We start from the raw sequence: 27634 nt of genomic DNA on the forward strand, positions 1-27634 counted from the left end.
TTCTATATGCAAAATTACATATTTTGCGGATTGTCAGATAACGGTGTCAATATAGGGCGATTTTAGACTTGTTTTCAGGGAGATCATTTTCATATAGGCCTATCTGACATACTGCAACTGATCTGACCGGAAACAGGTCGGTTCGCACCCTTTCAATTTCGGACCCGTGCACTTTCGCCCCTTTCAATTTCCCACCCGTGCACCTTTCTTTCCTTCCTTCCCGGGTTTATAACGACTTAATAAGTGCATGCCCGAAGGCCTAATAGGCCTACTATATAAACATACTACGCCGCATCGCCGAGAGTTCAAGCAATCGATCGTGCATCAATCAACAGCATGACAGCGGCACAATACCCGCGGTATAAAAAGGGGGCGAAAGTGCACGGGTGCGAAATAGAAAGGGGGCGAAAGTGCACGGGTCCGAAATTGAAAGGGTGCGAACCGTCCAGCATTCATTTGACCAACCCATGCATTGGTCATTCTGTAATTACTAAAGTATAATTGATACCTCTTATTTCTTGTCTAAGCTAAAGACTTAATTATTATTATTATTATTATTATTATTATATCATTAGGCCCCTATTATCATTATTAGGCCTATTATTATCATTATTAGGGGAACCTGGGGCAAATGGTCCACTTAAACCACTTGTGTTTTATAAAAACATGTAACACTAGGTAGAGCTGATAAAATATGTATGATTACCAAGCATATTTACCTGTCTTTATATGCAATTTGTGCAAGAACCTGAAACCTCTTGAAAAGAAGCATGACTACACCAGATAAAATCTTATTTCAGTTGGACCAAATACCCCAACAGCGGGGTAATTGGTCCAGTGTGAATACATATTAAAATGTCATTTACAAGTTAATCAAAGACATTTTATGTGATGCTATTGCTACTGCACTACACCTCTACCTCATACAAGACTTGAAAAATAAAAACAATTATAAAATAACTGTCTAATGAGTTTGAGTTTTAACCCGCAAACATACAATTACAAGACTTCATTGCTCATTTCAAAAGATTGATAATTATACTGGGGTAAATGGTCCAACTGGACCATTCACCCTAAATCGTATGTTATTTGCATCAAATATAATTTATTCCATGTCCTTTACAGCAATTTTAATTTATTTCAATCATAAACACACAATTACAAGTCTCCATTGCTCAATTTTAAAAGCTTGATAATCATACTGGGGTACTGGACCATTTACCCCAAAGGCCTACGGTCCATTTGCCCCACAAGTAAATCTTATGTTATTTGCCTCAAATATAATTTAATCCATGTGTTCTATAGCAATTTTAATTCGTTTCAATTGAAAGTAATATTAAAACATAAACCTAGTGTACAATTGCACTATTTTTAATGCAATTGGTCACATTGTACATAAAAAGCAAATTAAATCGATTTACAATGAATGAATCGCAGCCATTTAAAAAAAACCACGTAATTCAATGCACAGTCAGTGGTGAATTATTTTGACATGAGTCTAGTAAAATATCAATATTGAGTGGAATAATTTTGAATTTATTATAAAATCATAATATCACTAAATTGTGACCACTACAAATGTAAATTTTAGTAAAATCATTTTTCAATACTTAAACACCATTTGTATATCTTAATTACCAACCCTTTGTCACAGAGACGCCATTTTTAATTCCCTACATTCACCCTTTACACAAAAATAAACAATGAAGAAACAGGTCTAATATGGGTAGACCTAATACACTATAAGCTTAATTGTTAATTTTAACTGGTACATCGATGTCTGAACAACACCACATATCATCTTTTTCAACATTTTACTGCTCTATAGTACATAAAACAAACATCAAACCTACATCTATATCACACTTCTTCTAAGCGTGGAATATCTGTATCGATGTAAACAACTCGAGAAAACACTGATTATTATCAGTATTTTTACTTGCACAAATGATTATTAGTGCCAGAAATTCATAAAACTATCGGGCCAAATATCGAACTCTAAAAGTAGTCCACAGAGGGCAGCAGAGCAGAAATGTAGCAAGAAAACCTTAGATCTGGACCATTTGCCCCATGGACTATTTGCCCCAAGTTCCCCTATTATTATTATTATTATTGTTATTATTATTATTATTATTGTTATTATTATTATTATTATTATTATTATTATTATTATTATTATTATTATTATTATTATTATTATTATTATTATTAATATTAATATTATTATTATTATTATTATTATTATTATTATTATTACACTTATTGTATTAGGCCTATTATTATTATTACACTTATTGTATTAGGCCTATTATTATTATTATTATTATTATTATTATTATTATTATTATTATTATTATTATTATTATTATTAGGCCAAAAAAAAGGTGTTTGTTTGCCCAGACACGACCGACCCAAAAATAAAAAACATCATGCACTTTTTTAAATTTTTTTTTTACAATGATATAAAAAATAATGAAAAGGATGTTTTTTTCCTATAAATATGCCAAATGACACTTGAAAGTTAATATTTCAATACACAATCATGAATTGATTGAACAAATTAAATCTCCCGCAATGGTACATCCCGTTCCATCAATATAGGGCCAAATAGAGTAATTCTCGGATTGGTGTAGGCCTAGATATTTTCTCTTACCCCACTTCCTGCAACACGTTTAGGCCTACAGATCTTTAAAAAAAAAAAAGAAAAAAAAAAGGAAATCGACCTACCGACCCACTCTTTTGTACCCCATGTCTGGGCAAACAAACACTTTTTTTTTTTTTTTTGGCCTTATTATTATTAGTGTTTGTTGTTGTTGTAGGTCTAATAATTATACTCTTTTTGCGCGCCAACAGTTAAAAATCTTTGACCAATCATCGAGCTCTGTTATAAAGCGCCCGTCGTACAGTTTGAAAAAGTTTACTTCCGGGTTGGAATTTGCAAACCAAAGTGACTGTTCATTACTCAAGGCCCGGGGTTCAAGGCCGGCTTCAAAGTAAAAATCGCAGGTGGGTACGTTTTTATACAAGGCAAACTAATACTACTACAAAACTTATGAAACGTATGTAGTTTAAGCTTGTGGCCTGTTTGAAAATGCAGAAGCCCACGGAAGTCGGATGGTACATTGTAGTTCACCACGTAAACTTATGGCTATCAGTATCAGTTTGTGAATGAGGACATCGTATAAGTTCCTTGTACTAGTCGGATGGGATAAAGTCATGAAAGTATATTGCATGATTTCAATTAGAATTTGCACTATTAACATACAAGGCTCAAGTAGCTTTAGTTGCATGTTCATGTGTTTGTCCAGACATAGACGTTAAGGTACTAATTTCGAGGAGCATAACAAACACCAAATTGGTGTCGTATGACCCCCCGGGTATGACCTTTGACATGCATGCATTCTTTTGTCGAGAGTTGACATGGTCTTTCAATTCGTGCCGAGTGTCCTTGGCAGACTTGACTATGCTTCAGTGGTCATGAAAGGATTCAATAGAAACCTCTGCCCCACTAATCCCCAGCTATTGTCTGAAATTGCTCCTCGGAAGATATATCATAACAACTCAGTCCTCAAATGATAGGCATATAACGACCAAAAGATAAATGACTGACTATCATTGAGGACTGAGTTCCGCAGCGCAGTCTAGTGTTTGTCATAATATTAATTACACAGCCAGCTTCTTGTAAAAGTTGTAAGTTCTTGCCTAAACTCCTATCATCTTGAAATTGTAATTAGCGTAGGCTGCTCGATCAAAATACCTTTTTTTTTTCAATTTAGCGAACACGTGGTTTGAAAAAACACCACTTTTTTGTGTGTTTCACGAATCACGTTTCTTCATCTGAAAACACCCCTTATTTCGCGAAATTTTCGACGAGCATGAATACCCGCGGATGCACGGAGTACGAGAACCGGGATTTTAATATCCAGAATAAATGAAAATTCATTTAGCACATGATGATGACCCAAATCGGTGCACCCAAACTGAGATGGCACTTCAGTGCAAACTGAAATAGGGCAGCACCAAATGATACGAAAATGTCACACTGCTAAATGATGTGTCTGTTTTGCCTAGACTCGCTCGCCAGTCCTACGATACATACCGTACCTAAGGACTGGCTCACGCCATTTTGTCTGTCTATGGAAAATACACACTTAACGCATAACGGTTTGTGCAGGTCAGATATTCGAAAAATTTCATCAAAGGTATATAAAATTAATACCCATCTTATTGTGCTTGCTAATTTAAGACTCGGTTGAAACAAAATTAAGGATCAAATGCATTTTAGTGTCCAAAAAGGCAAAATTATCGTCAAAGTTCTGCCAAATTCTTCACCCTTGTGAAGGGTGCAGAATTGGAATCGGGACGTACTATTGGCAAAAGACATTATTGCCAAACAATTATAGAATAGAACATTTTATGTCAACTTGTCAAAATATTGAAGAAATGTGCTCCCTAAACTTGTGGCGACTAGGCAAAATAATTCCCATTCAAACGCATGGTAAACAGAAAGTGCATAACACTGGCTAGTTTTGCCTGTTTTTAAGTTTGCATTGCGAACTAGCTGAGATCGAGCCACTTAACTTGCAATGGTATTTGACAATTGACATGTATCATGCATTGTATTTACTGTCGACCGTCCGGGCTTGCCCGAGAAGTCTAGCCAAGAATTTGCTCACCGATAGCTTCACATTCTAGGCTAGAGACCATTCCATTCAAAATCTAGTCGGAATTCGCTGAAGCATAACACCATGTAAAGCAATGGAAGTTAAGAAGTAAACACAGCAGATCATGACAGGCGATCGCATCAAAATGTTGCTAAAATTACACTTCAGCAAATTTTAGACTGTCCAAAGTAGGCAAATCTTGCTCAAAAGATACAGTTGACTCATCGAAATAACTTTCATCCAAATTTCAACATTTATATAAAAATAACCTCTGTTGCAAAAAATTGCACCGCTGTCCGATCGAACAAACGATAGCAATGCACTCTAGCATTGAATGCGTAACTATCGGGTGCAAATGCAAAGATAGAGTTCTCAAGTAAGTCCGGGCATGATGATTTTACTGTTGCGTTCACGGAACGGCATTGTTGACTCTAGTAATAAGATAGATATTTTACTACAATTGAATCGAATCATGTCAATTCATTTATTATCAAGGTACCGTATCTAGATGTTTCATGTTCGAGATCAGATCAAGAATGACAGTTACTAACAAATCTCATATTCTCAGTCCTAGTTTTAATATACATGTAGGAATATAAATAATGTAACCTGCTCAGTCATAACATATATCACAGTGTACACATGCGTGACCAGAAAAACACAAATTAAGGGTCCTTTTCTGAGAATGAATGTGAATCTCGCGAATCCTGGGGTCAAAAACGCCTGTTTTTAAGAAAAATAATTGTTTTTAAACGCGTAGTTGGTGCATTTAGTGATTTTAATGATCCCCCTTATTTCACAAAGCGTGTTTCCTTGGCTTGCATTGCATCAGGAACATCACCCAAACAGAAATATTAGAAACTTAAAACAACAATAAATAACTACAATGGTTTATTTTATCAAAAACCTGTAAAGGTGGTACCTTTCAGATAAATCCTGCTTTGGGGTATCTTTTGGGTACAATCCTGTTTAGGTGGTAAAATCTGTAAATCCCTGTTTAGGGGTGTAAAATGTTTTGCCTAATATTATTCATAATGACCAGACAGGTTTCCTGAAAGGGCGTTACATTGGTGAAAACATCAGGCTTGCCCTCGATGTTATTAATTATGATGAAAATAATCTTGTTGGTATTATGTTTTTAATTGATTTTGAAAAAGCATTCGACAAACTTGAATGGTCCTTTGTGTTTAAGGCATTAAAATTGTTTAATTTTGGTGATGATTTGATTAATTGGGTGAAAGTTTTTTATACAGATATTACCTCTTGTGTTATGAACAATGGACATGCTTCTGATTTTTTCAAATTGTTTTGTGGATTTCGTCAAGGTTGTCCACTCAGTCCGCTGCTTTATATAATTAGTAGTGAGATTCTGAATTTGGCCAATTTGTTCCAAAAGTAACTTAACATTGTGAATTTGCCATATCTCAAATATTTCCTACTTCATACCAAACATATGCACATAGATTGATCTTTTAGAATTATTCTGATACCAAAAACAGCATTATTGATGACGCCTGGACCATACTGCGCGACTGTACATATGTGACCGTTCACGGCGAATGAGCCGTAAATTCCTCCCCCGGTCAATTTTGTTTTATTTCGTGTTTAAAAACTAAACATCATAAACTTAAAATGGTATATAAACATTTGACTTCGAACGATATCCAGAAGCGGGGTTATGGTTTGTTAAACTTTTCTCCTTCAACAAAATTATAGCTTTTTACGTTTTTTACATGTGTCTCTTTTTCCACATTGCTGGCAATAAATATCAAACAGTCATAATTGGCGGTCATTTCAAATCATCCCCAAGTCAACGAGGTTTAAGAAAGTTCTCTCATTGTTAATTGTTGGTTATGCATACCTGTACAAAATACAATGCCTGGTAACCCACCACTTGAACAGGATTTAGCAAAAGCAAACAAAGACCAGAGCTATTAAAAGTTCTATAGCCATCTAAGGTAGAAGCTTATTATCCACTTCAACAATAGGATTATTTGTTTTGACTATCAAAATGAGACAGATGTCGGGCCAGCTTTAGTTACCGATGAATACGACCTTCGTACACATTTTACACCGTAACTCAGAATACAATTTAGGGAATTTACGGCTCGTTTGTGCTGCCGGGTCACTTATGTGTGTATCATACCCACAAAAGCAAGCTCATTATGTTTTTTGTTCAATCACATGAATGATGTGCTTCCCTGAACGATAGAGTTGGTTCACTCACTGCACACGCTACATTTAGGTATGAACATTCATGGATTACATGGCCCAACGTAAGCGTGACTGCTGTTTTAGATTATAAATAGGATATATTGACAATATTAAACTTTACTTTAAAACAGTTGAAGTGAAGATGGATTTCCTATAGATCAAAGGATTCAGATCGTATGGTTCTTTGCCGAGACAAAGTCAGACAAACTCACTCAAGCAAAGTTTAAGGAACATTTTAATGTAAATTATGCACCCAGCTGAAATACAATCCAGCAACTAGTGCAGAAACTCCTATCAACTGGATCTGTTCATGATCTAGGGCAGGACGTGGAAGATCACCTTGGTCTGGGGCGGACATTTTATAAATGAATTTAGAAGAGCAGCAACGACACCACTTGCATTACATTCCAGATGTTAAATCTACATCATATATATGCAAAATTTGAGGAAAAATGAACGAGTCTGTTTTATTTTAGGGCCATTTGTCTATAACTGGTCTTTACATGTAGCCCTATGGAGAGAGTGCCCGTTGAGAACGCCATAACCCCCATTTTAGGAACAAAAATGTGATTTTAAATAAACGGACACATGCGAATTTTCTACAATTTTCAGATTATGTAGTATGAACAACATGTAAAAATATAATCAAGTAGTTGCCCTACCTGCTCTTCTCCGAAAAAATGATAATGAAACCTAGGTGAAGAACAAGAAGATCGGCTACAAACAACGATGTCATACGAAGAACGGTGGCGAAAAGCCCAAGACGATCAGTACGTCGACTTTCAGTAGAGAACAATGTACCGTGTACAACTGTTCATCGAATCCTCAGAAAAGATCTTAAGCAGTTTCCATATAAAATCCAGATAAAACACAAAATGAAGATTACGCATTGAAAACAAACAAACAATTAAACAAACATAGCAAAATTAAACAAAACAGATTTTAAAACAATAACACATTATATCGTGATATCACGTCTCAAATGACGAGACTTGTTTTGCGTTTCTAAAAGTGGGTTTAACGGTACGGTAGATATCCGTTAATTTCATGCCAAAGGGTCATGACCACATAGGCATGTTTGGTATCATAACATTTCTAAAAGAATTATCTACATACTATGCAATTTTTGTAACAACACCATTAACCCAACGCAAGTTATGGCAAGTTTACAATATGTTAAGTTACTTTTGGGACACCCTGTATCATGGTTGAGAATACTGTAATTATTATTAGTGCTTAAATGCGGATGATACCACTATTTACTTAAGGATGTTGGCTCCCTTCACAAGAGTTGTTCACATTCTTGAGACTTTCCAAATTTACTCTGGCTTGAAAATTAACTTAGATAAATCTGAGTTACTCCCTTTAGGTTTGTTTAGGGATAATCCTCCAGATTTAAATAATGATGATTTACATTTTACTGCCAATCCTGTTCGTCTTTTGGGTGTATTTTTTAGTTCTGATCTGAGCAATATTTTTGAATTAAATTTTGTTCCAAAACTTAAAAAGCTCAAGGAAATCTTACGAATTTGGTCGATGAGAGATTTAAGTCCAATTGGTAAAATTACAATTGTTAAATCTTTGGGTCTTTCTCAATTAATTTTTTTGTTTTCTGTCTTACCTAAACCACCTGATAATTTTTTGAAGGAGGTGGACTCGATAATATTTAAATTTATTTGATCAGGAAAACCAGATAAGCTCAGTAGAAAGTCCATCATTGGTGACTATGAGAAAGGGGGCCTCAAGATGGTTCACATTCCCTCAGTTATTAATGGGCTTAAAGTGGCTTAAACCTGAGACGAATATACCTAAAGGGATAGGAAGCGAGCCTATTTGTGTGTAATTTAGATGCTTCTATGTGTGTTCCACCTCTGTTATGGCATCTATTTGGAATCACCAATCCACTTTGTTGGCCTGTAAACAACTATAGATCATTGTAGGTTGACTAAACTACATCAACCAATCATTTAACATGGCCAAAAAATAAAAATATGTGAAAAATTGACAATTTTCATGCAAAAAAGTGGCAATTTGGTTAAAATCAACTAAAATTGCCCAAAAATGCTTATTTTTGTGTCTCAATTCAGAAAAATATGGTGAACTTTTGAGATTTTAAAATGCAAACTTGACCTTGTTTAAATGTGTCTCCAGGTCAAGTTTTAATTTAAAAATCTCTAAAAGTATACCACATTTTATGAATTGAGACACTTAAAAAAAAGGGCCAATTTTGCCATAACAGACATGGCACACACAAAAGTGCTTGCTTCCTTATCCCTTTAGGTATATTCGTCTCAGGTTTAAACGTCTCTTGGATGTGAACAACAATGGTAAATGGAAATGTTTTTATATGTTTTAAATATGAAACAGATTGGTGGTAATCTTTTTTGGGAATGTCACACTAAACCAGAGGAGAAATGTATTAAGCTTATTAAGAATGTGTTTATTGGTGAAATTCTCAATGCCTGGTATACAATTACTCATAATGATTCTCCTTCAAGTCATTTTAGACATCAAATATTATGGAATAATTAATCTATTGTTATCGCCCAAAACACTGTTTACAAAAAAGTCTGGCATGAGAAAGGTATTAAATTTATTTCTGATATTTTAAATGAAGATGATAGTTTTCTTCCCCTTGATATCTTGAAGACCAAGTATAATTTACAATGTAACTTTTTGGAATATTTTGCTCTAATCTATGCCATTCCAAATGTATGGATCAGAAGTGTCGAGAGGGGGAAGACTTAGGAACTGTTCAGAATGATCATGATGATATGCTTGCTCTTATCTGTTCCTCTAAGAAGGTCTGCAAATTGGTTCACAAAATTTGTGTGGACAAGTTGTTTAAGACGCCCAAAGCCGAGGCCAAATGGGCTGTCTTTTTTGATGATAACCCCCTGTCAACCAAACTGAGGTATTTCCAATTCAAAATTCTGCATAGAATTATAGGTATAAATGAAAATCTGTTCAAATATGGTTATGTTGATTCAAATCTTTGTACTTTTTTTAATTAGTAGTTAGAAAATATCCCGCATTTATTTTGGCAATGTGGTACTTCCGCTCAATTTTGGAAGAAGGTTCAAGATAATATCTTTAAAAAAGAGTTAGTCTTACCATGAAGGATGTTCTGATCGCATATTAGATGTTGATTATTGTCATTATAATTTTGTTGTTCTTCAGGGAAAAAGTTTATTAAAAGATGTAATAAAAATAAGCTGGACATACAAGGTTTTTATGCTTAACCCTAACCGCCTAAGGGCTTTTTGGCTGACGGGAAGGGAAAGAAGGAAAGAATAAAGAGAGAAAAGAAAGAACAAAGTTGTTTGCTCTGGGCAGGATTCGAACCTCAGACCCCTCGCATGCCAAGCACTCGGTCGGCGACACTTTGCCACTGGTCTTGTAGACTATGCCATAGTCCAATTTTATTAAAAATATGTTATTATTAGTCATGATGAACCCATTTTGTTGAACTCAAAATTATACTGATCAATGTTTATTAAAATTAAAGTATTCAATAGTAAAATGGTCATAAAGAGTTAAAAATATCAGATAATTAGTGACAATAAAAGTAACTGAATGTAACATTATCTTGCATAATTATAGTGGCTGACTGTAATAATGAACAATTCTGATTTTGGAATCTACCCGGAAAATCCGACCATGGACTTTGAATTTTAAGCAGAACTTTACCCCGGACTTTGCTCTCTAAAACACACTGTCAAGCATACTTGTTTATCAGTCCATTAACCACAAGTACTAAGCATGGTATAATACAAGACGCGCTAGATGTTTGATGAGAGATTAACTTTTGTGTCAACACAAAAGCGCCGCAAATACCACAGATAGTTGTGTACGGTGTAGTTAATGGTAATGGCGCGGGCCCGGAAGATTTAAACCATAGCGAGATATGGGCGACCAATCACAAGGCAGATCCATTTAAAGATGCATTACATCATGGCCAATTTTAATTGGTCCAACTCTCCATAGAGTCCCGTGTTAAAAATCTTAACCGCAAGGCAAAGTCAGTAGTCCACTTGGGAAGCTAACAAACAGAGGGAGTGTGGTGACTGAAAAGATCAGATACAGATGTGAAAATCTATCAGTTGCACACAAATCAATATAAATCAGAGTTTTATGCTTAAATGTAATGGCCAGAGTATGCAAAATGGGCAAGTGGACTACGGAGAAGTCTACTGGTCTTGGGCTTCGCTGGCTAGCGAAACCGTGCCTATATATCACTTAGGGCGATTGCGTCATCACACCATGTGGGATGCATGCACGAACAGCGCATATATCAAGTAGTATTTTGTAGTATACAGGAGGGTTAGGGTTAATAATGTTGCAGAGACTGAAAAACACATTGCAAATAATAAAGGTAAAATGTATGAATGGAATAAAAGATGGAACTCTATAAATATGTAATAATGAAAGCTATGAATGGAAATATACACAAGTCAAACTCATGGTTAAGTTGTCTTGCCAAAACTTATGCCTCAGGGATGCTGATAAAAAAAGATGAATTGACACTCTTTTTGAGCTACCAGTCCTATTATGGCAAACAAATAATTATCTTTTGTGTCTCACCATAGTCCTTTGATTCCTTACTCTTTTTTTTGTAGGCCTACATCAAGATGACAAGTCGTTGGAGTGGTCGCGTTGCTCTAGTCACCGGTGCTTCTGCTGGGATTGGTTTTGCAGTTACAAAGCAACTGGCACAGCTAGGAATGAATGTCATTGGTTGTGCAAGGAATACTGACAAAATCAAGGTAATCTCTTCCTCCATGGCAGCACCAGCAAGTTTTTCTGTGTGGGAATAAGAATTGTTTGCAAATTTTTTTTCTCTCATTCTCTATCTTTTACACTACCCCTCTTTGTGTTCTCTTTCTGTACTCGATCCTTTCTCTTGTATATTTTCTCTCTCATTTGCTCTTTCTATTAGACTTTCTTTCTGACCTTTTCCTTCTTTTGCTCTTTGTTTCCTTTACTATTTCTTCCCCCACCTTTTTCTGTACGGTTTTTCTCCCTCTTCTCGTTTACTTAATATATTCTTATTTTTTAATTTTTGACCAGCAACTTCAAGAGGAGTGCCAAATTGCAGATATTGCTGGCTCTGTGCATGCATACAAGTGTGATATCTCTAACGAAGGTGAAATCCTGTCCATGTTTGCTGAGATAAAGGAGAAATATGGAGGAGTTGATGTATGTATCAATAGTGCTGGATTGGGCATTGATGCTCCTTTATTAAAGGCAGACACAAAGCAATGGAAACAGATGCTAGAGGTAAGACACATCTCAAATAGGGATAGTCCACTTGAAATCCATACACCACATTACCTTAACCCTATACCTACCCGTGGTTTTTTTGCTATCGGAAGGGAAAGAAGAAACGAAAAAGGAGAGAAGATGAAGAGAAAATTCACTTGGCACCCCCGGGATTTGAACCTCGGACCCCTCGCATGCCACGCAGAAGATCCCCAGCATGTAGCCACACAGGTGGACGTTGACCCTGCTAACGATTCCCTGGGTACATATGACTTTGTCTGGTTGCGTCATCAAGTCCCGTGGAATGCATGCATGCAGAGTGGTTTTAATAGTGAGCTTTAGTGAGTCCTAGTTGGGTTAGGGTTAAGGAGGCATACGCCTAGGAAAAACACGCATATTAACCCTAACCCTACCCGTGGTTTTTTTGCTATCGGAAGGGAAAAAGAAACGAAAAAGGAGAGAAGATGAAGAGAAAATTCACTTGGCACCCCCGGGATTTGAACCTCGGACCCCTCGCATGCCATGCAGAAGATCCCCAGCATGTAGCCACACAGGTGACGTTGGCCCGGCCAACGATTCCCTGGGTATATATGACTTTGTCTGATTGCGTCATCAAGTCATGCATGCAGAGTGGTTTTAGTAGTGAGCTTTAGTGAGTCCTAGTTGGGTTAGGGTTAATCTCCCACACAGGGGGTTGGGTGTAGATTTCAAATTGAGTTCAGGTAAACCCATTTGAAATTCACACTGCCTGCGTGGAAGATTACTTGAGGTCATGTGTTCCATAGGGGGTGTATATGGCTATCAATTGGTAAAGCCCATTATCACATCCCAATTTGCACGCCAGTATAACTGCCAAATTGTGTTGCAAAATTGCAATAGGATGTTGTAAACAATAAGCATTTCATACTCTGATTTTCATAGGACATACATGTAGTACGAGGGTCAGTCAGTATGTTAAGAGTTGACTTGTGACGTCATATATGGATTGTTTTCATGGCATTTCTCAATGATTACATAAACACTGTACCTTTGTCTTTCAAACAACACATGTAAAAAATTATATCACACACATGATTACGTAACAGCATTTTCTGATGATTTTCTCCAAAATTGAGCATTTTTAAATTAATCTGACGTCACCACTGGATTAAGTAATATGTATATTTCAGACCAACCTTAAATAACAGGCAAACCATTTGAACACTTAGTTTTAATGTTTGTACGTATTCACATTTCTTATATCTATAAGGCGGACTGGACTGACTTGCCAAATAGGGTCAGTTGACCGGAATAATTTATATAAAAACAAATCCTGGAAGAAGATAAATGACCCGAAAAAATTAATTGAAATTGAGAAAAAAAATGATTTTTTTTTCAAAATTTCTGTCAAAATTAATTTGTTTAATTTCATACAGCTACAAAAAACAATCCTCAAAGTATCAAATCTGGGTCGGTCGGGCCCGTAGAACAATCCTCAAAGTATCAAATCTGGGTCGGTCGGGCCCGTAGAACAATCCTCAAAGTATCAAATCTGGGTCGGGCGGGCCCGTAGAACAATCCTCAAAGTATCAAATCTGGGTCGGTCGGGCCCGTAGAACAATCCTCAAAGTGTCAAATCTGGGTCGGTCGGGCCCGAGAACAATCCTCAAAGTATCAAATCTGGGTGGTCGGGCCCGTGAGAACAATCCTCAAAGTATCAAATCTGGGTAGGGCGGGCCCAGAGAACAATCCTCAAAGTATCAAATCTGGGTCGGTCGGGCCCGTGGAACAATCCTCAAAGTATCAAATCTGGGTCGGTCGGGCCCGTGAGAACAATCCTCAAAGTATCAAATCTGGGTCGGTCGGGCCGTGTGAGAACAATCCTCAAAGTATCAAATCTGGGTCGGTCGGGCCCGTAGAACAATCCTCAAAGTATCAAATCTGGGTCGGTCGGGCCCGTAGAACAATCCTCAAAGTATCAAATCTGGGTCGGTCGGGCCCGTAGAACAATCCTCAAAGTATCAAATCTGGGTCGGGCGGGCCCGTAGAACAATCCTCAAAGTATCAAATCTGGGTCGGTCGGGCCCGTAGAACAATCCTCAAAGTATCAAATCTGGGTCGGTCGGGCCCGTAGAACAATCCTCAAAGTATCAAATCTGGGTCGGGCGGGCCCGTGAGAACAATCCTCAAAGTATCAAATCTGGGTCGGTCGGGCCCGAGAACAATCCTCAAAGTATCAAATCTGGGTCGGTCGGGCCCGAGAACAATCCTCAAAGTATCAAATCTGGGTCGGGCGGGCCCGTAGAACAAGCCTCAAATCTGGGTCGGGCGGGCCCGTAGAACAAGAAGCCTTCACAACAGGGTGTTTTTTCATTGCCTAACAACATTGCCTCACAATTTTCCACTGAAAACTAAAATTTTGTTCAGGCTTTTTTTTCTTTGTTCTTTTTCCCCATATTTGGCACTATTATTACTGCAGTTGGAAAACATTGCTTCAAAATTGTCAATGCGTTTGTCACAACAGAACAACACACAAAACGTCAGTGTTTACGTTGGCGTTTAGACAGAAAACATCTAGATCTCAGGTATTGTGAGACTATGAAAGTATTCTATCTGTAATTTATTTTTATTTGAATTTAAGCCATATACATGTAGGTAGATTTGCACAAGACATGTAAATAGTAGATAACTATTTCCATACTCACTTAAATTCTGATTTTGACAGAATTGTGCCTACTTTGATGAACTAAAAATAGTAAGTGCCCCGTGAAAAATGATGCCTTAGGCACTTTAATTGTGACAAAATATGAGAATTTTAATTCACATATTCCTGTAATTCCCCATTGATGTTTTGCTGCCAGGCAGGGTTGAACTGGTGGAGTAATGATGTATATGGCTGGCGACACAGCAGCTGAAGGGAGTATACCATTATGCTTTGCGGTACCATATTAGAACTGAATGTGCCATAGAAAATGTACACAAAATCCCTCACTTCAACTTTAAATAACTCGCTTAAATCAGGGAAGCTTAGACTTTTGTTTGCAAAAATATGACCCTAAAGTATTGTGAAACTATCCATAGCTCTCAATAACTAAGCGGCTCTTGTTTATATTTTGTATACATTTGCTATGGGGCATGCAGATATACTGCAATGCATGATGGGATACTCCTTTTAGCTGCTGTGGGCTGGCGATGATGAAGTAGTTTGGGCTTCATTTGCAAAGGCTTTATACCCAAAGAATTAACACATAATCGCCCTGTAGGTAACGTTATGGTAAATTGGAGGGCCATTTTGTTTTGTCGCTCATGGAGAGCAAAAAGTGTACCTCCTGGTTTTTTAAGCTATTAAAAGCCTGAAATCAAACAATGATTTGCATAGATCTTTAAGCTTGAGCATTACAAAGGTTTGCCCATGCACCCAGCGCTTCAACACCTTACACACACAACATCACATTTTGAATCAATGTTTATCGGGCACATAGTGAAATTATTAGCAGGTACACTAGTTGCCCTCCAACACACAAACATGGCGGAGTCGGTATTCTTTGGTTCTACCTCATTGGAATTTACTGAAATGTGTCCATTAAATGCATCCCAGGATCCCTGAATGGAATTGGCTAACAATTACCATAAGACTTTAACACAATTTAGGTGCTGGAATAAAATCTTTCATTTTTAATACCTCATTATTTTTATTTTGGCTTACAATGAAAACAGAACAATCCTGATTGTGAAAACTGTAATTTTATTATTTTGTAAATAAAAAGAAATTGAAAATTGAATTTTGTCAGTAATCTTGCATTATTGATTTGTGACAGGTGAATGTTTTGGGCTTATGTATATGTACAAGAGAAGCTGTCAAGTCTATGAGGGACAGAAATGTTGATGATGGCCATATATTTCATTTAAACAGGTATGTAAGCTTTCCTTTTCTCTATCAGTGCAGCTTGGGCAGGGATTCTCAACTAACTCTGAAAATATATTAAACAAGAAGAGTCTTTCAAAAAGACACAGTTCACGGATCAGGTGTATAGTAATTTGTTCTAACTTTCCATTTTCATATCAAACCTACTCTATACTGATCTTACAATAAATTTGTGATTTGAGGCATAAATGATACCTACATCCTGACTCTGGCTTATATAACTCTCCAGTAAGAAACAACTCATTGAAATACACACTTTCAAATCAATACACTATCATAAGGCCTATTGAAATTCAATTTTACCATGCAGATAATAATCTTGGCCCAATAATTATAAGGGTTCCAATTAAGATAAGCAAACATTACTGGGTAGATAACAGGAACTAAATTTCGTCAGTTGGAAGTAATTGAGTAAATCGCCTGTATCAAAATATGCAGTGTATTTTTCATATATGCAGTAATATGCACAGCCTTATCACAAAATAAACAGTAGCATTGACCTTACCCACCAATCAGTAAAGCCTATTAACATCATGTGATGGCTCAATCCAATAGTAAAGATGCTTAGAAAAAAGGCAAAAAATAGTCCTGACTGCCATTGTCTCAATACAAGATAAGATGTGCTAAAAGTCTTTGTCATCTGGGGCAGGATTAGAAGGGGTACAAGCCTGGGTATGAGACATTTGGAATTATTTCCTAGCGTCTTAATCACAGGGTTGATGGGCTACAATAGCTATTCAAGACACAGTGTATGTAAGGGATAAACTGTGCATATGAGATGTGGGTTCAAGTGGGGGAAATGTTCACTCCGTGAACAAAAAGAGACCCCAAAATTAATATCAAATGTATCAATTTAAATTTGAAGATAGATTTGTCAGGTGGCTATTGGGCATCATCTTAAGATAATCAATGATGTTTAGCTCCGGTGCTTGTGTGTTTGATGGTGGGGTTATATGTTAGATTTTGTCATGAAAAAGTGTGAAATTCTCCAGGATAAAGATCTTCCTGCCAGTTCCCCAGTGCAAAAAACACAGATGAGCCATGAACTGATCTTGGCTGTAAATGTAATTCTAGATGTAGGCTAACCACTAAAGGTTCAGTCCCTGGCAGTGGCACCTGCAATGATGCTGAAACACTAGCATGGTGTAAATATGCAGTTTCCAAAATTTTCTCACTAGTTTGATGGTTTCGCTTTCATGGACGAAAAATATCATCAGAATATTGATTGATGATCAGTTGATCACATCTTCTGGTTGGACAAATCTCAACCACAGAAGGTGTACAATTGGGCCCTTTAAAGCTGTTTTATATTCTTGTTAGTTTAATAGGTCATCGGATTGTCCCTGGCTCCACATCATATCATTTTTACGGTGCTACAAAGTTTGCAGTGACAGCATTGACAGAAGGCTTGAGACAAGAGCTGAGGGAAATCAAATCACATATCAGGATTACGGTAAATAGCAAGTCTTAACAGGGTTCAGTTTTTGCCGGCAAAAACCTACTTTTGCAGAGAAAGTGGCAAAAACCTGTTTTTGCCTGGTTTAAACTGGCAAAAATGGCAAAAACTCACATATAGTCAGTTAGTCACTCAAATATTAAAAAGTAACACAAAAAGCTCATAAACAGTAACACACAAGTTTTAATGAATCATTCAACATATTTTTTTACTCATCAAGTCCTTTATGAAAATATGTATGCCATATTTCGGTTAAATGCACTTGAGCAATGAAAATGCATGCCTTTAATTTAGAGAATAAACGATAGGAATTTTTATTTTGACTATCCTCTACCGTGTGATAGACGACAGGCAGGTCCAATATTTTGAGTATTGGATGCCGTCGCCGCCGGTATCGCACTACGATAAAAATATTGGACCTGCCTGTCGTCTATCATAGGTAGAGGATAGTCAAAATAAAAATTCCTATCGTTTATTCTCATTCTTAGTCAGTAAAAATATTATTTTAATAACGGTAAACTACTTTTTAAAGCAAAAATTAAGTTACCGTCATAAAAACTCCCCTTTTTCTAAAATGAACGAAACTTGTTTACAACTTAACATCTTTTGTTGCGCGTACTGCTAGCGCGTGCGAGTATTCCTCACTGTATCTACGCATATAACGCGATACATACGCAAGCACCTCTATGAGCGTGTTACAGCGTTGTGATGACGATGGGGTCGTCTCATCGCCTGATAGACGACACCCAAAATCATGCGATTGTCCAATCAGATTTTGTGTCTACGTAATAGACCACTCCCACTGACTAAGAATTCTTAATTTGTTACTTATAATTACAAAATTTGGCCTTGTTACACTCAGGATATTATTTTTGTAACTTAATCATTTGTTTTAAGATGAAAAATCTGGACTACAAATCACTTTTATAGTTTTCGCCATTTTTGCCGGCAAAAACTGTTTTTGCCAAGCGGTTAAAACTGTGGTTTAAACCCATGTTTTTTTCCACCTGCGGCAAAAACCTGCGAACCCTGTAACAAGACCATGTGATATTTGGGGTCATTTTTCCATATTGAATATTAGTAAACTAGTATAGGGTTCTTTTTTTTAAAGAAACAATAGTCGCATATTACCCTCATACTGGGACAAGGAATTTTGGCCAGGAAACAGCCCTGACCTCAAGCCAGTTGAAAATGTGTGGTCCATAATGGAAGAGAGAGTCTACTGTACCTCCACTTGCCACAAACAAGAACATGCTGGTCAAGTAAATGCATGGGAATTATGTGAAACTTCCAGATTCTTCCAAATCTTCTTGAGGGAGATCGCGGGTGGAAGAATCCCTGACACAATGTGATAAAGAACCAGGGAGGGGAAAGTTCTTAAACATTCAGTTCTTCAGTTCATAAACTTCAAATAAAAGTATAGTTTTGCCACAATTCATGTCAATATATTGTGTTTTATTCATTTAAACATACTTTATAATATAGGTGGTCCATTCTTATTCTATTTGACTGTAAAATACTATATAATATAGGCCTAAATTTTCTGTCCATAAGACGGCCAGAAAAATCCCCAATGAGATGCAGTATGGAAATCTAGTTTGAATTATTTTCACCTTTATATCCTCTATTCACATCATTTTCTAAGTCTGTGAAAATATGTAACATTTAAAATACCTTGTATCTTTCTAGGGTCTGTGAGTGCACGACCCAGTTAAAATTGTGTTTTAAGTGCAATGACTTCAATGAACCCTAGGATTGCTCTCTACTGTCTATGGGACTGGGAGAGTTAACAAGGTCAAGGGGTCAATACTTTGCAAAATGGTTGGAGGGGGAAGGGAGGTACTCAACCCAACTTTAAAAATATGATCTTTTTGAACAGATGATTAGGATTGGTCTGGTGTATGAAATTTGAATAATACTATATTATGATCAGCTCGTAATAGGCAGGACTCATAACATTGTGGCATTCACACATTTTGGGCGCAGCACTTACACAGAGTGTATTTTGTGGTTGACTCACGCTTTTGTGAATTAACGCAAGCTGATCATATTACTGCCTATTACGAGCTGATCATCGTATAGAGTAGATGGTATGACATACATTGATAGTGTCCCCGTCTCGATTATACTTTGTTAAATTCCCAGCCTGTTGCAATCTGCACTCTTTGCACACCATGACTACACTTCTGTGCCCATGGGCAATTGAGAGGTGGAAATCTGACCCTTGTACAAAAAACACTTATTAAATAAAACTTGAACGATCATCCACTTCTCAAACTTCTTTTTATTAATATACAGGCTCAGGCTGTATACCCATTAGTTTTGATTTTATTAATATACAGGCTCAGGCTGTATACCCATTAGTTTTGATTTTATTAATATACAGGCTCAGGCTGTATACCCATTAGTTTTGATTTTAAATCAGTGTACCTTTTCTGTGTTCTATATAGAGTATATCTCCAGGAACTGTGAGGACTGAATTTGTTTCTCGCTTATTTGATGAAGAAAGAGCTAATCAAATGTATAATGAATGTAAGGTAAGTATTATGGGATACTAGATACGTTAGAATAAGAAGCAAGATATCATCACAGCATCACCATCTGTAGTGCTGCTGAGAGCTATATGGGCCCGGGGTAAACTGAACACCCGGGCCCATTTTTACGGCCCCTTGCGGTCTTTTGCTTTGCTTTTATGGGCCCATTAAAGTATGTTTTCTTTATTTTTTACGGGCCCACTAGAACCCCGGGCCCAGGGTAATGCACCCCCTTAACCCCCCTTGTTGGCAGCACTGACCATCTGCTGAAGATGCTAGTTGACCTAGTGAAAACACTCCAGGTGAAATTAGTGTAGTGTTGAAGGTAAAGGAGGGTAACCCTATTGGTTTTGGATATGGATTGTCTTTAAAATTACATAATAATATCAAATATTGCCTTCTTTATGCTGCTTTGTGAAAAAACAAGAGCATTTTCAGCGTAAATGTGAATAAATAGCGCTAGCCAAATTTGCAATCCAATACCTTGGTATGCGTGAATTGCATTCTGGGCAGGCAAGCAACAAGACCTGACTACAATGTTGCAATGCCCGCCCGTATTGAACGGAAAATATTTGTTTTTAACTCTTTTTCGTACTGTTTCAGAAAAAAAGGAAACAAAATATATTTCCCCTTGCAACATGCAACATGTACATTTCAAATGAATATAAAAAAGTTTGGGTTAAAAATGGAGAGGAAAAAACCTTCCACCACGGATTTTGAACCATTTAGCCCACTGAGATTGTCAAGGAATTTTTTTTTAACTATATACGGCGCGCCGTCTCCTCAGCACTTAGTGTAGTTCGCTTCTTTCACAGAATGTGAATGACGCGAAAACAAAGTAGCTGTTGAGGAGACTGATGATTCGCAATTAATTCTCTGTCCAGAAACCCAAAGTAATTTTAGTATTTACAAAGTGGTAGCCTCAAAAGGCCGCTGTGCTTCACGATTTCTCCGGAAATACATCGACTTGGAGCGTCAAATTTCAGAATAGCAATGAGAAAAATAGTATCTATCATGTGATACCAAAATCTCATCAACAATGAAAAATATCGGGGGGGGGGGATGATGCTGTCGATCGGGTCACGGACCTTTAAACTTTTTAATCATTTTATGAATATTATCCACTCGTATAAGAAGCAAATAACTTGGAGAATAACGATATGAATTTTTGTTTTTACTATCCTTTACCGTGTGACAGACGACAGGCAGGTCCAATACTTTGTGATAAAATATTAAGTCTAAGTTAGACAAAAATCTACATTTTGTAAGAAAATAAGAGACATCTTGTGTGAACCTTAAGCTCAGCTGTGTTAATTTTGGGAAATAAGTTACTGTTATCAGAGTTTTATTATGTGTAATCATGATTTGTTACAGAAAGGACATAGGCTTAACTATCTCAGGTGGTTATTAGTAGGCCCTATATGGACAAATAGCTCATATTACATGTAAGACTGAGAAAAAAACCCATCATATGTGTGAAATCTCAGCCAGTCCCTTCAGGTATTTTTGGTTAAGTAATTTGTATAATCCGGCCCTCCTCCGTGCGTCATCAGCAGATAATTACTGATCCATTCTCTAACAATTCTACATGTTAGGGGGTAGATTGAATCCTTTGTCATCTACAAACTCTGCATATTATTGTGTTATATGCTTGTTAGTATTGAGTTCATATCGTGTTGGGTCAGCACCTTCCTATATCGGCACCTGTGTCCTACTGAGCCGGTGACAGGATCATGTTCTGGGTGATCTATAAGTATGTGATCCAAAAATACATGTATGGTCAAAAGATTATTTGAGGTGTGTGAGATAAAGAAGTACTTTGGGCCCTGTTTGAAAATAGGTCCTGTGATGTAGAAACACTAATTCAGGCCACCATAATTGTGACACGATCTGGCCCATGGGGCCAAAGGCGGCAAATATGAAACTGAGATTAAGGTAAAATTATGGAGTAAAAAACACATAAAAAATACATAAGAAAATAGACATCACAAAACTTCATAACTTTAGAAACAAGTATGCTAGGCCTTTGGTGTTTTCAGTAAATGATAGCATATTTGTGTACATCTATATCAAAACGATGCACTTGTCGGCTGCTACATGTGTCTCATTTCACTTAAATAGCAAAGAATAAATACCAGACTCATCTCAGAAGTAGAGGTCACTTCCAACCATCCCAAGTCACATGGTTTAGGAATACAAATAACATTCCTTAACCATGTGACTTGGGGATGAATTGAAGTGACCTCCACTTCTGAGATGAGTCTGATTTATTCTTAACTATTATGTGAAATGAGACACATGTAACAGCCGAAAGTCATCATTTTGATATGGATGTACACATTTTATGTTTAATGTAATAATTACAGTAACTCAATTTTCAAAAATACCTCCTTTGGTCCCCATGGACCAGATCGTGTCACAATTAAAGAAGTTTGTCTCAAAATCCCCATGCGTATTAGTCAAATTGCCTGCTTTTAACTGCTTTATTTCCACTGGATTGAGTAAATTTCATGTTTTCCTGCTGTTTTTTTTTAAATCTCACGTTTGACATTGTCAGGCGTAAAAAAATGTCTTAAGTCTCAATAAAATTTGTCATCTTGACCGCAGTAAAACTATGCATGCATATTCTTACTAAAAGTGTGATTTACACTTAGCTCGTCTCATGTTTGATAAAAAATAATGTAAAAAGAAAACTGAAAAAAGGTGCTTTAAGACGAACTATTAAATTAAGATATTTCATGACATTTCTTAACAGCAAATCAATTACAATTGTGTATTTATATAAGTTAATTGATGCTTTATTTTTGTTTCAGCCTCTGGAAGCAGATGATATTGTTGATGCAATTGTCTATGCACTGCAAGCACCACCACATGTCCAGGTAAATATTTGGCAAAAAAAAAACTTTCTCAAAGCTGTCCTGCATGTTCGTTTTGTGGTGTGTATTTGTCACAAAGAAATTGGCCATTTAAATTTGTTGTCCCAATTTAATTTTGAACAAAAATATCAGTAAAATATGTAAGAGTGTATGAAACTAGCTTTAAGGCTATTGAAACTTGATGTTGAGTTTAGCGTCCCATTTTTTCAGCTCATAATGAGGCAACTATTTCATTATTTCATTATCAGCGACCTTTTACCAATGCTTATGCGCTTTTGTTCATTCCAATTGGGTATTGCTAGTCGCAATATAATGTCACAAACACACAAACATTTATAAAAGTATAATTATCTTGCTTTTGATTTTTCAAGTTTTAAAACAAACTAAATGTATTCCGAAGTACAATGTATACCATTCCAGTCTTCTTCACTCCAATTTGTACTAACCTCTTTGTATACATTTGAAGATAGGGGCAATGGGGGGGGGGGGCGACTCCGGGGGTTGACTCATCTTACTATAAATACGGGAATGTTGTATGTTTGTGGGTGTGTTCACCCAAAAGCTCTGTCATTTTCGATCCAAATGTCGCCAAATTCACACGGGAGATCGAGGAATATACGGAACGTGTTTAAACTTTATTTGGTTGAAAACGGTCAAGAATTGACCTCAAAATCGGTAAAAAGGTGAGTTTTTCGGGCAAATTTGATTACGGGCTATGCCAGCCAACGCGTTCACATGTCTAGCGGAAATCGCGCTGCAGGTAGCGAGTCGGCGTGCACGCCACTTGACGCGAACGCAAGGTTGCGCATAGTCAACTTGCGTACACATGGTTTATATGGTTATTGGTACGTGGTTTACATGGTTTATGGTACGGGAGTAACGGGACATGGTTTATGGTACGGGAGTAACGGGACATGGTTTATGGTACGGGACATGGTTTATGGTACATGGGATAACGGGATTATAATTCTTCCTGTTATAGTGAACCATGAACGCTCCCATTTACTCATCTAGCGGGGGCCCGCTAGTTAAATACAAAAATAACAATCATGCAGAACATTATGAAATAAATTTTTGGCACCAATTTGTCAAAACTAGGTCTTTCCTAGTTAAATTATTTACAACATCAACAATCTGGTAAAAACTTTTTGGCTAGGTTGATTTCTCTTCTACCCTATGGATTCATCTAATAGTTCTCAAGGCTTTCTATAGTTTTTGAAAGGTTCAAATACAAAAAAAAGGGTTTTAAAAATTTTGCAGAACAAATATTCTTCCTGGTGTAGTAGTAATTTGCAAAATAATGAATTATTTTCAGATTTTACATCTCAAACGCGGCACAAAATTCATAATGCGGCGGTGGACGCTAAACTCAGAATTAAGTTTCAAGTGCCTAAGGTGGGACAGGTGGAATTGACACTTTTTCTAGTGGAAACATACTAGGAAACCCTTACTAAGTATATGAAACAAGTATATGCTGAAATACACAGGTGGTGGCCGCATTGCATTCTCTAAATTCAGTAAATTTTCATCGTCAACCGTGCTATTGAATGGGATTATTTTGAAATTTTAAAACGCTTGAAATACCACAAACAAATAGGCCTATGTTAATAAATAATATAAATACAAGCTAAAACCGTTGGGGTTCGATAATGAACCCCACAAAAATAACCAAGTATATTGAAAATGCCATACGGCCGGGCGCTTTCACAAGTTGCCGGCTTGATCATGTCAGCCACCCGGAAATACACATTTCATACTTAATTACATATTTTATGCATATTAATTAGCTAATTTGCATAATTAATTACCGTATATTGGCCAATTTCCAAAAAAAATGTGGAACCACTATGCAATTTCCTATGAAGTTCATTGAGGTGTCAAATTAAAGCTCTTTGAAAGATCTAGAACTTGAACCTACTTCTGGTTACATACAGGGTTAGGTAGGGTTACCCCATTGGATTTTCCAATTTGAGGTGAATGCAATTTTGAAAATGTACCCAAATCACAATTTCAGGTATTTTGAATTTACTTACATTTAGATCCATGCCCTAGATAATTAAATAAGCTTTATTTTGATACCTCAATGGGCCTCATAGGATATTCTATAGCGGCTCCACATTTGTTCAAAATTCGATATTTGCTGAAAAAATGAAATGCGTAAAAAACGTCATGCAACAGGTTCATAAACAAAGAAAATAATACGATTCTTGTTGTAATTAGCATGCTTTTTATACAATTTGCATAATTTTTCCAGATTTATATTTATGTTAAGAAAACTACATACATTAATGTGTTTAAAAATGACAAAAACTAATTTTTGATGAAATTATGATTTTGGCCTATTACACCTGTCTCACATTAATTTAATATTTTGTTTATCTCTCCAGGTGCATGATATACTTCTTCGAGGAATTGAATCGCAAAGTTGAAGCAAAGGACAGGAATCTAGCCTAACTTTATATAGCCTACAATTTATAATAAAGCAATATTTTCAAAATTTTAATTTTAACCAATTGTAATTGTACTTTAATAAACTAACATTCCCTGCAAAAATCAAGACTGTGTGCTGTATTTATGACAAAATCTGAGAATTTGCATATGTTTGTGTGTACATTGTGTACAGGACATTCATAATACATCAAGTCGATCGACCTCAGTGACAATCAACGGACTGATACAGACACCAGTGATAGTAGTTTTGTTTTTGATGGATTTTGCTTCTCTAAAAAAAAAGAAGCACAGTGATTTATAGTGCGCTCCGCACAGGCACAAGGCCTAGACGTTAATCCACAAGCCTCAGCACACTTTACAGGTTGACACTGACCACTACGGCCCCACATCATTCCATAAACCATTAAACAACAATTCAGGGACCTTACAGCTTCAAGAGAGCACACCCTAGACATTCCACAAATAACCATCGCAACCAGGATCAGCTCCCCGAGTTGTGTACAGGTTACAACGAGACAATTAGCAGTAAGTTTCTTATCCAGGGGAATTTTAAGCTAGCTCAATTTTTCCATGAGAGCAAACTAGGCACCGCCAGGGTTCGAACCCACAACCTCTCGCACCATAGTCGAATGCCTTATCGATTGAGCTAACTTAACTTCTCTAGACCACCAATTTCAAAAATAAGTGTACTGGACCTCTGACAGCATTGAGCATTTTGACTCAATTTGAGATATGGAGGGTCTAAGTTCATACATAGGTCAATATTCAAAACTGCTCAAATGTTGTTGAAAAGTTTACCAAATTATTATTGAATCCCCATTACCTACTTTACTTATATTATACTGGGGAAACGATTAAGCATCAGTAATGATCTCGTTCACTTGTGTACTTGCGTATAAATATTTGTTTGTGTGTATTGATGTATACCATGACTGCTAACATTGGACCCAGTTTTAACCACCGTTTATCAGTGGGAGCTGGTAGCCTAATGGATAAGGCATCCGTCTAGAGATCGGAAGGTCGTGGGCAAATTCCCTTGCTTTTTTTCAAGTTGGGTTGTATGCCGGTTGGAAATTGTGTTTATTTGTTGTCATGTTTAATTGTAACACTTTGGGTTGGTAAACTGTTCACTCTTTCTTAATAAATATATTCAGTTTCCTCTTGTAGGGAGCAATCGTTCCCCATTGTGTATAGTTGTTCTTGTGCAGGATGCATATCCCCATTACCTACTTTACTTATATTATACTGGGGAAACGATTAAGCATCAGTAATGATCTCCTTTACTTGTGTAATATTTGTTTGTGTGTATTGTATACCACGACTGCTAACATTAGACCCAGCTTTAATCAGTGGGAGCTGGTAGCCTAATGGATAAGGCGTCCGTCTAGAGATCGGAAGGTTGTGGGTTCGATTCCTATGCCGGCAAATTCCCTTGCTTTTTTTTAAAGTTGGGTTGTATGCCGGTCGGGAATTGTGCTTATTTGTTGTCATGTTTAATTGTAACACTTTGGGTTGGTAAACTGTTCACTCTTTCTCATTAAACATGATTTGTTTTACCTGTATCAAAATTAGAGTCCTAAGTTTACCGTTTTCTAAAATCCATTTTCCGTGTTGTAATCCGTGTTGTAAAATTTGTAAATCTGTGTCATGAATAAAGCTTAAAATGTATAAACAATGATATTAATGTCACAATAAAGTGTTCAATATCGCGATCAATATGCTCTGGTTGGAATATTCTCACGATAATAGGCCGACTATAACAATGTTTGGAGGGATAGGGGGTTCATGCCTTGGTAATATACCTTTATTTCGGTATTATTAAACAGTATTTTTATCATAAAAATTGACATACACAACTCATGATTGTTTTTAACATTCATTTCTCTTATCTTTTAACAATTTTTGTCACATCATACAAAAACGTGTTGTACTTTCTGATTCCGTGATTTTCTTCCGTTTTCCGTAAAACGGAAAACTTCGGACTCTAATGAATCGATTCATTTAATTTGATAAAACCTTTAGAAATAATGGTGAATGAATATAATGCCAAATATCTCAGGGAGACAGTATTGTTGCATTACCATAAACATCAAATAAAATGTTTCAATAAACTAATAGTACATAAAAATGTCAGATTTTGTTAATTAGTAGTTTAATTTTTGGGCCTCCTCAGCAATGTGTTGTGTCAGGCTTGTGTTCTGGCACAGATTGTCAGTGGTCGGTTGTCTGTGCATCCAGGTGCAGGTATTGTCTGCATGCTCACCTGGGCACCT

The 27634-nt window shown here is 36.6% G+C and overlaps 1 protein-coding gene across 3 annotated transcripts; it reads left to right on the plus strand.

Moving 5' to 3' along the window:
* The first annotated feature begins 2892 nt into the window (after positions 1-2892).
* On the plus strand, positions 2893-27494 carry LOC140141490 (dehydrogenase/reductase SDR family member 11-like). 3 transcript variants are annotated; one of them, XM_072163375.1, is made up of 8 exons: positions 2893-3006; positions 11498-11644; positions 11949-12158; positions 15938-16032; positions 17365-17497; positions 19951-20037; positions 22848-22913; positions 25298-27494. In XM_072163375.1, exons 2-8 carry the CDS (start codon positions 11510-11512, stop codon positions 25337-25339), a joined length of 768 nt encoding a protein of 255 aa, XP_072019476.1. In that variant the 5' UTR covers positions 2893-3006; positions 11498-11509; the 3' UTR covers positions 25340-27494. The 3 variants fall into 3 exon arrangements, with proteins under 3 accessions (XP_072019476.1, XP_072019477.1, XP_072019475.1); XM_072163376.1 differs by having other exon boundaries at positions 2963-3010; XM_072163374.1 differs by lacking the exon at positions 2893-3006 and adding an exon at positions 4107-4202.
* Positions 27495-27634: the final 140 nt, after the last annotated feature.

This window comes from Amphiura filiformis, chromosome 19 (genome assembly GCF_039555335.1).
Source record: "Amphiura filiformis chromosome 19, Afil_fr2py, whole genome shotgun sequence".
NCBI classification, from domain to species: Eukaryota; Metazoa; Echinodermata; class Ophiuroidea; order Amphilepidida; family Amphiuridae; genus Amphiura; species Amphiura filiformis.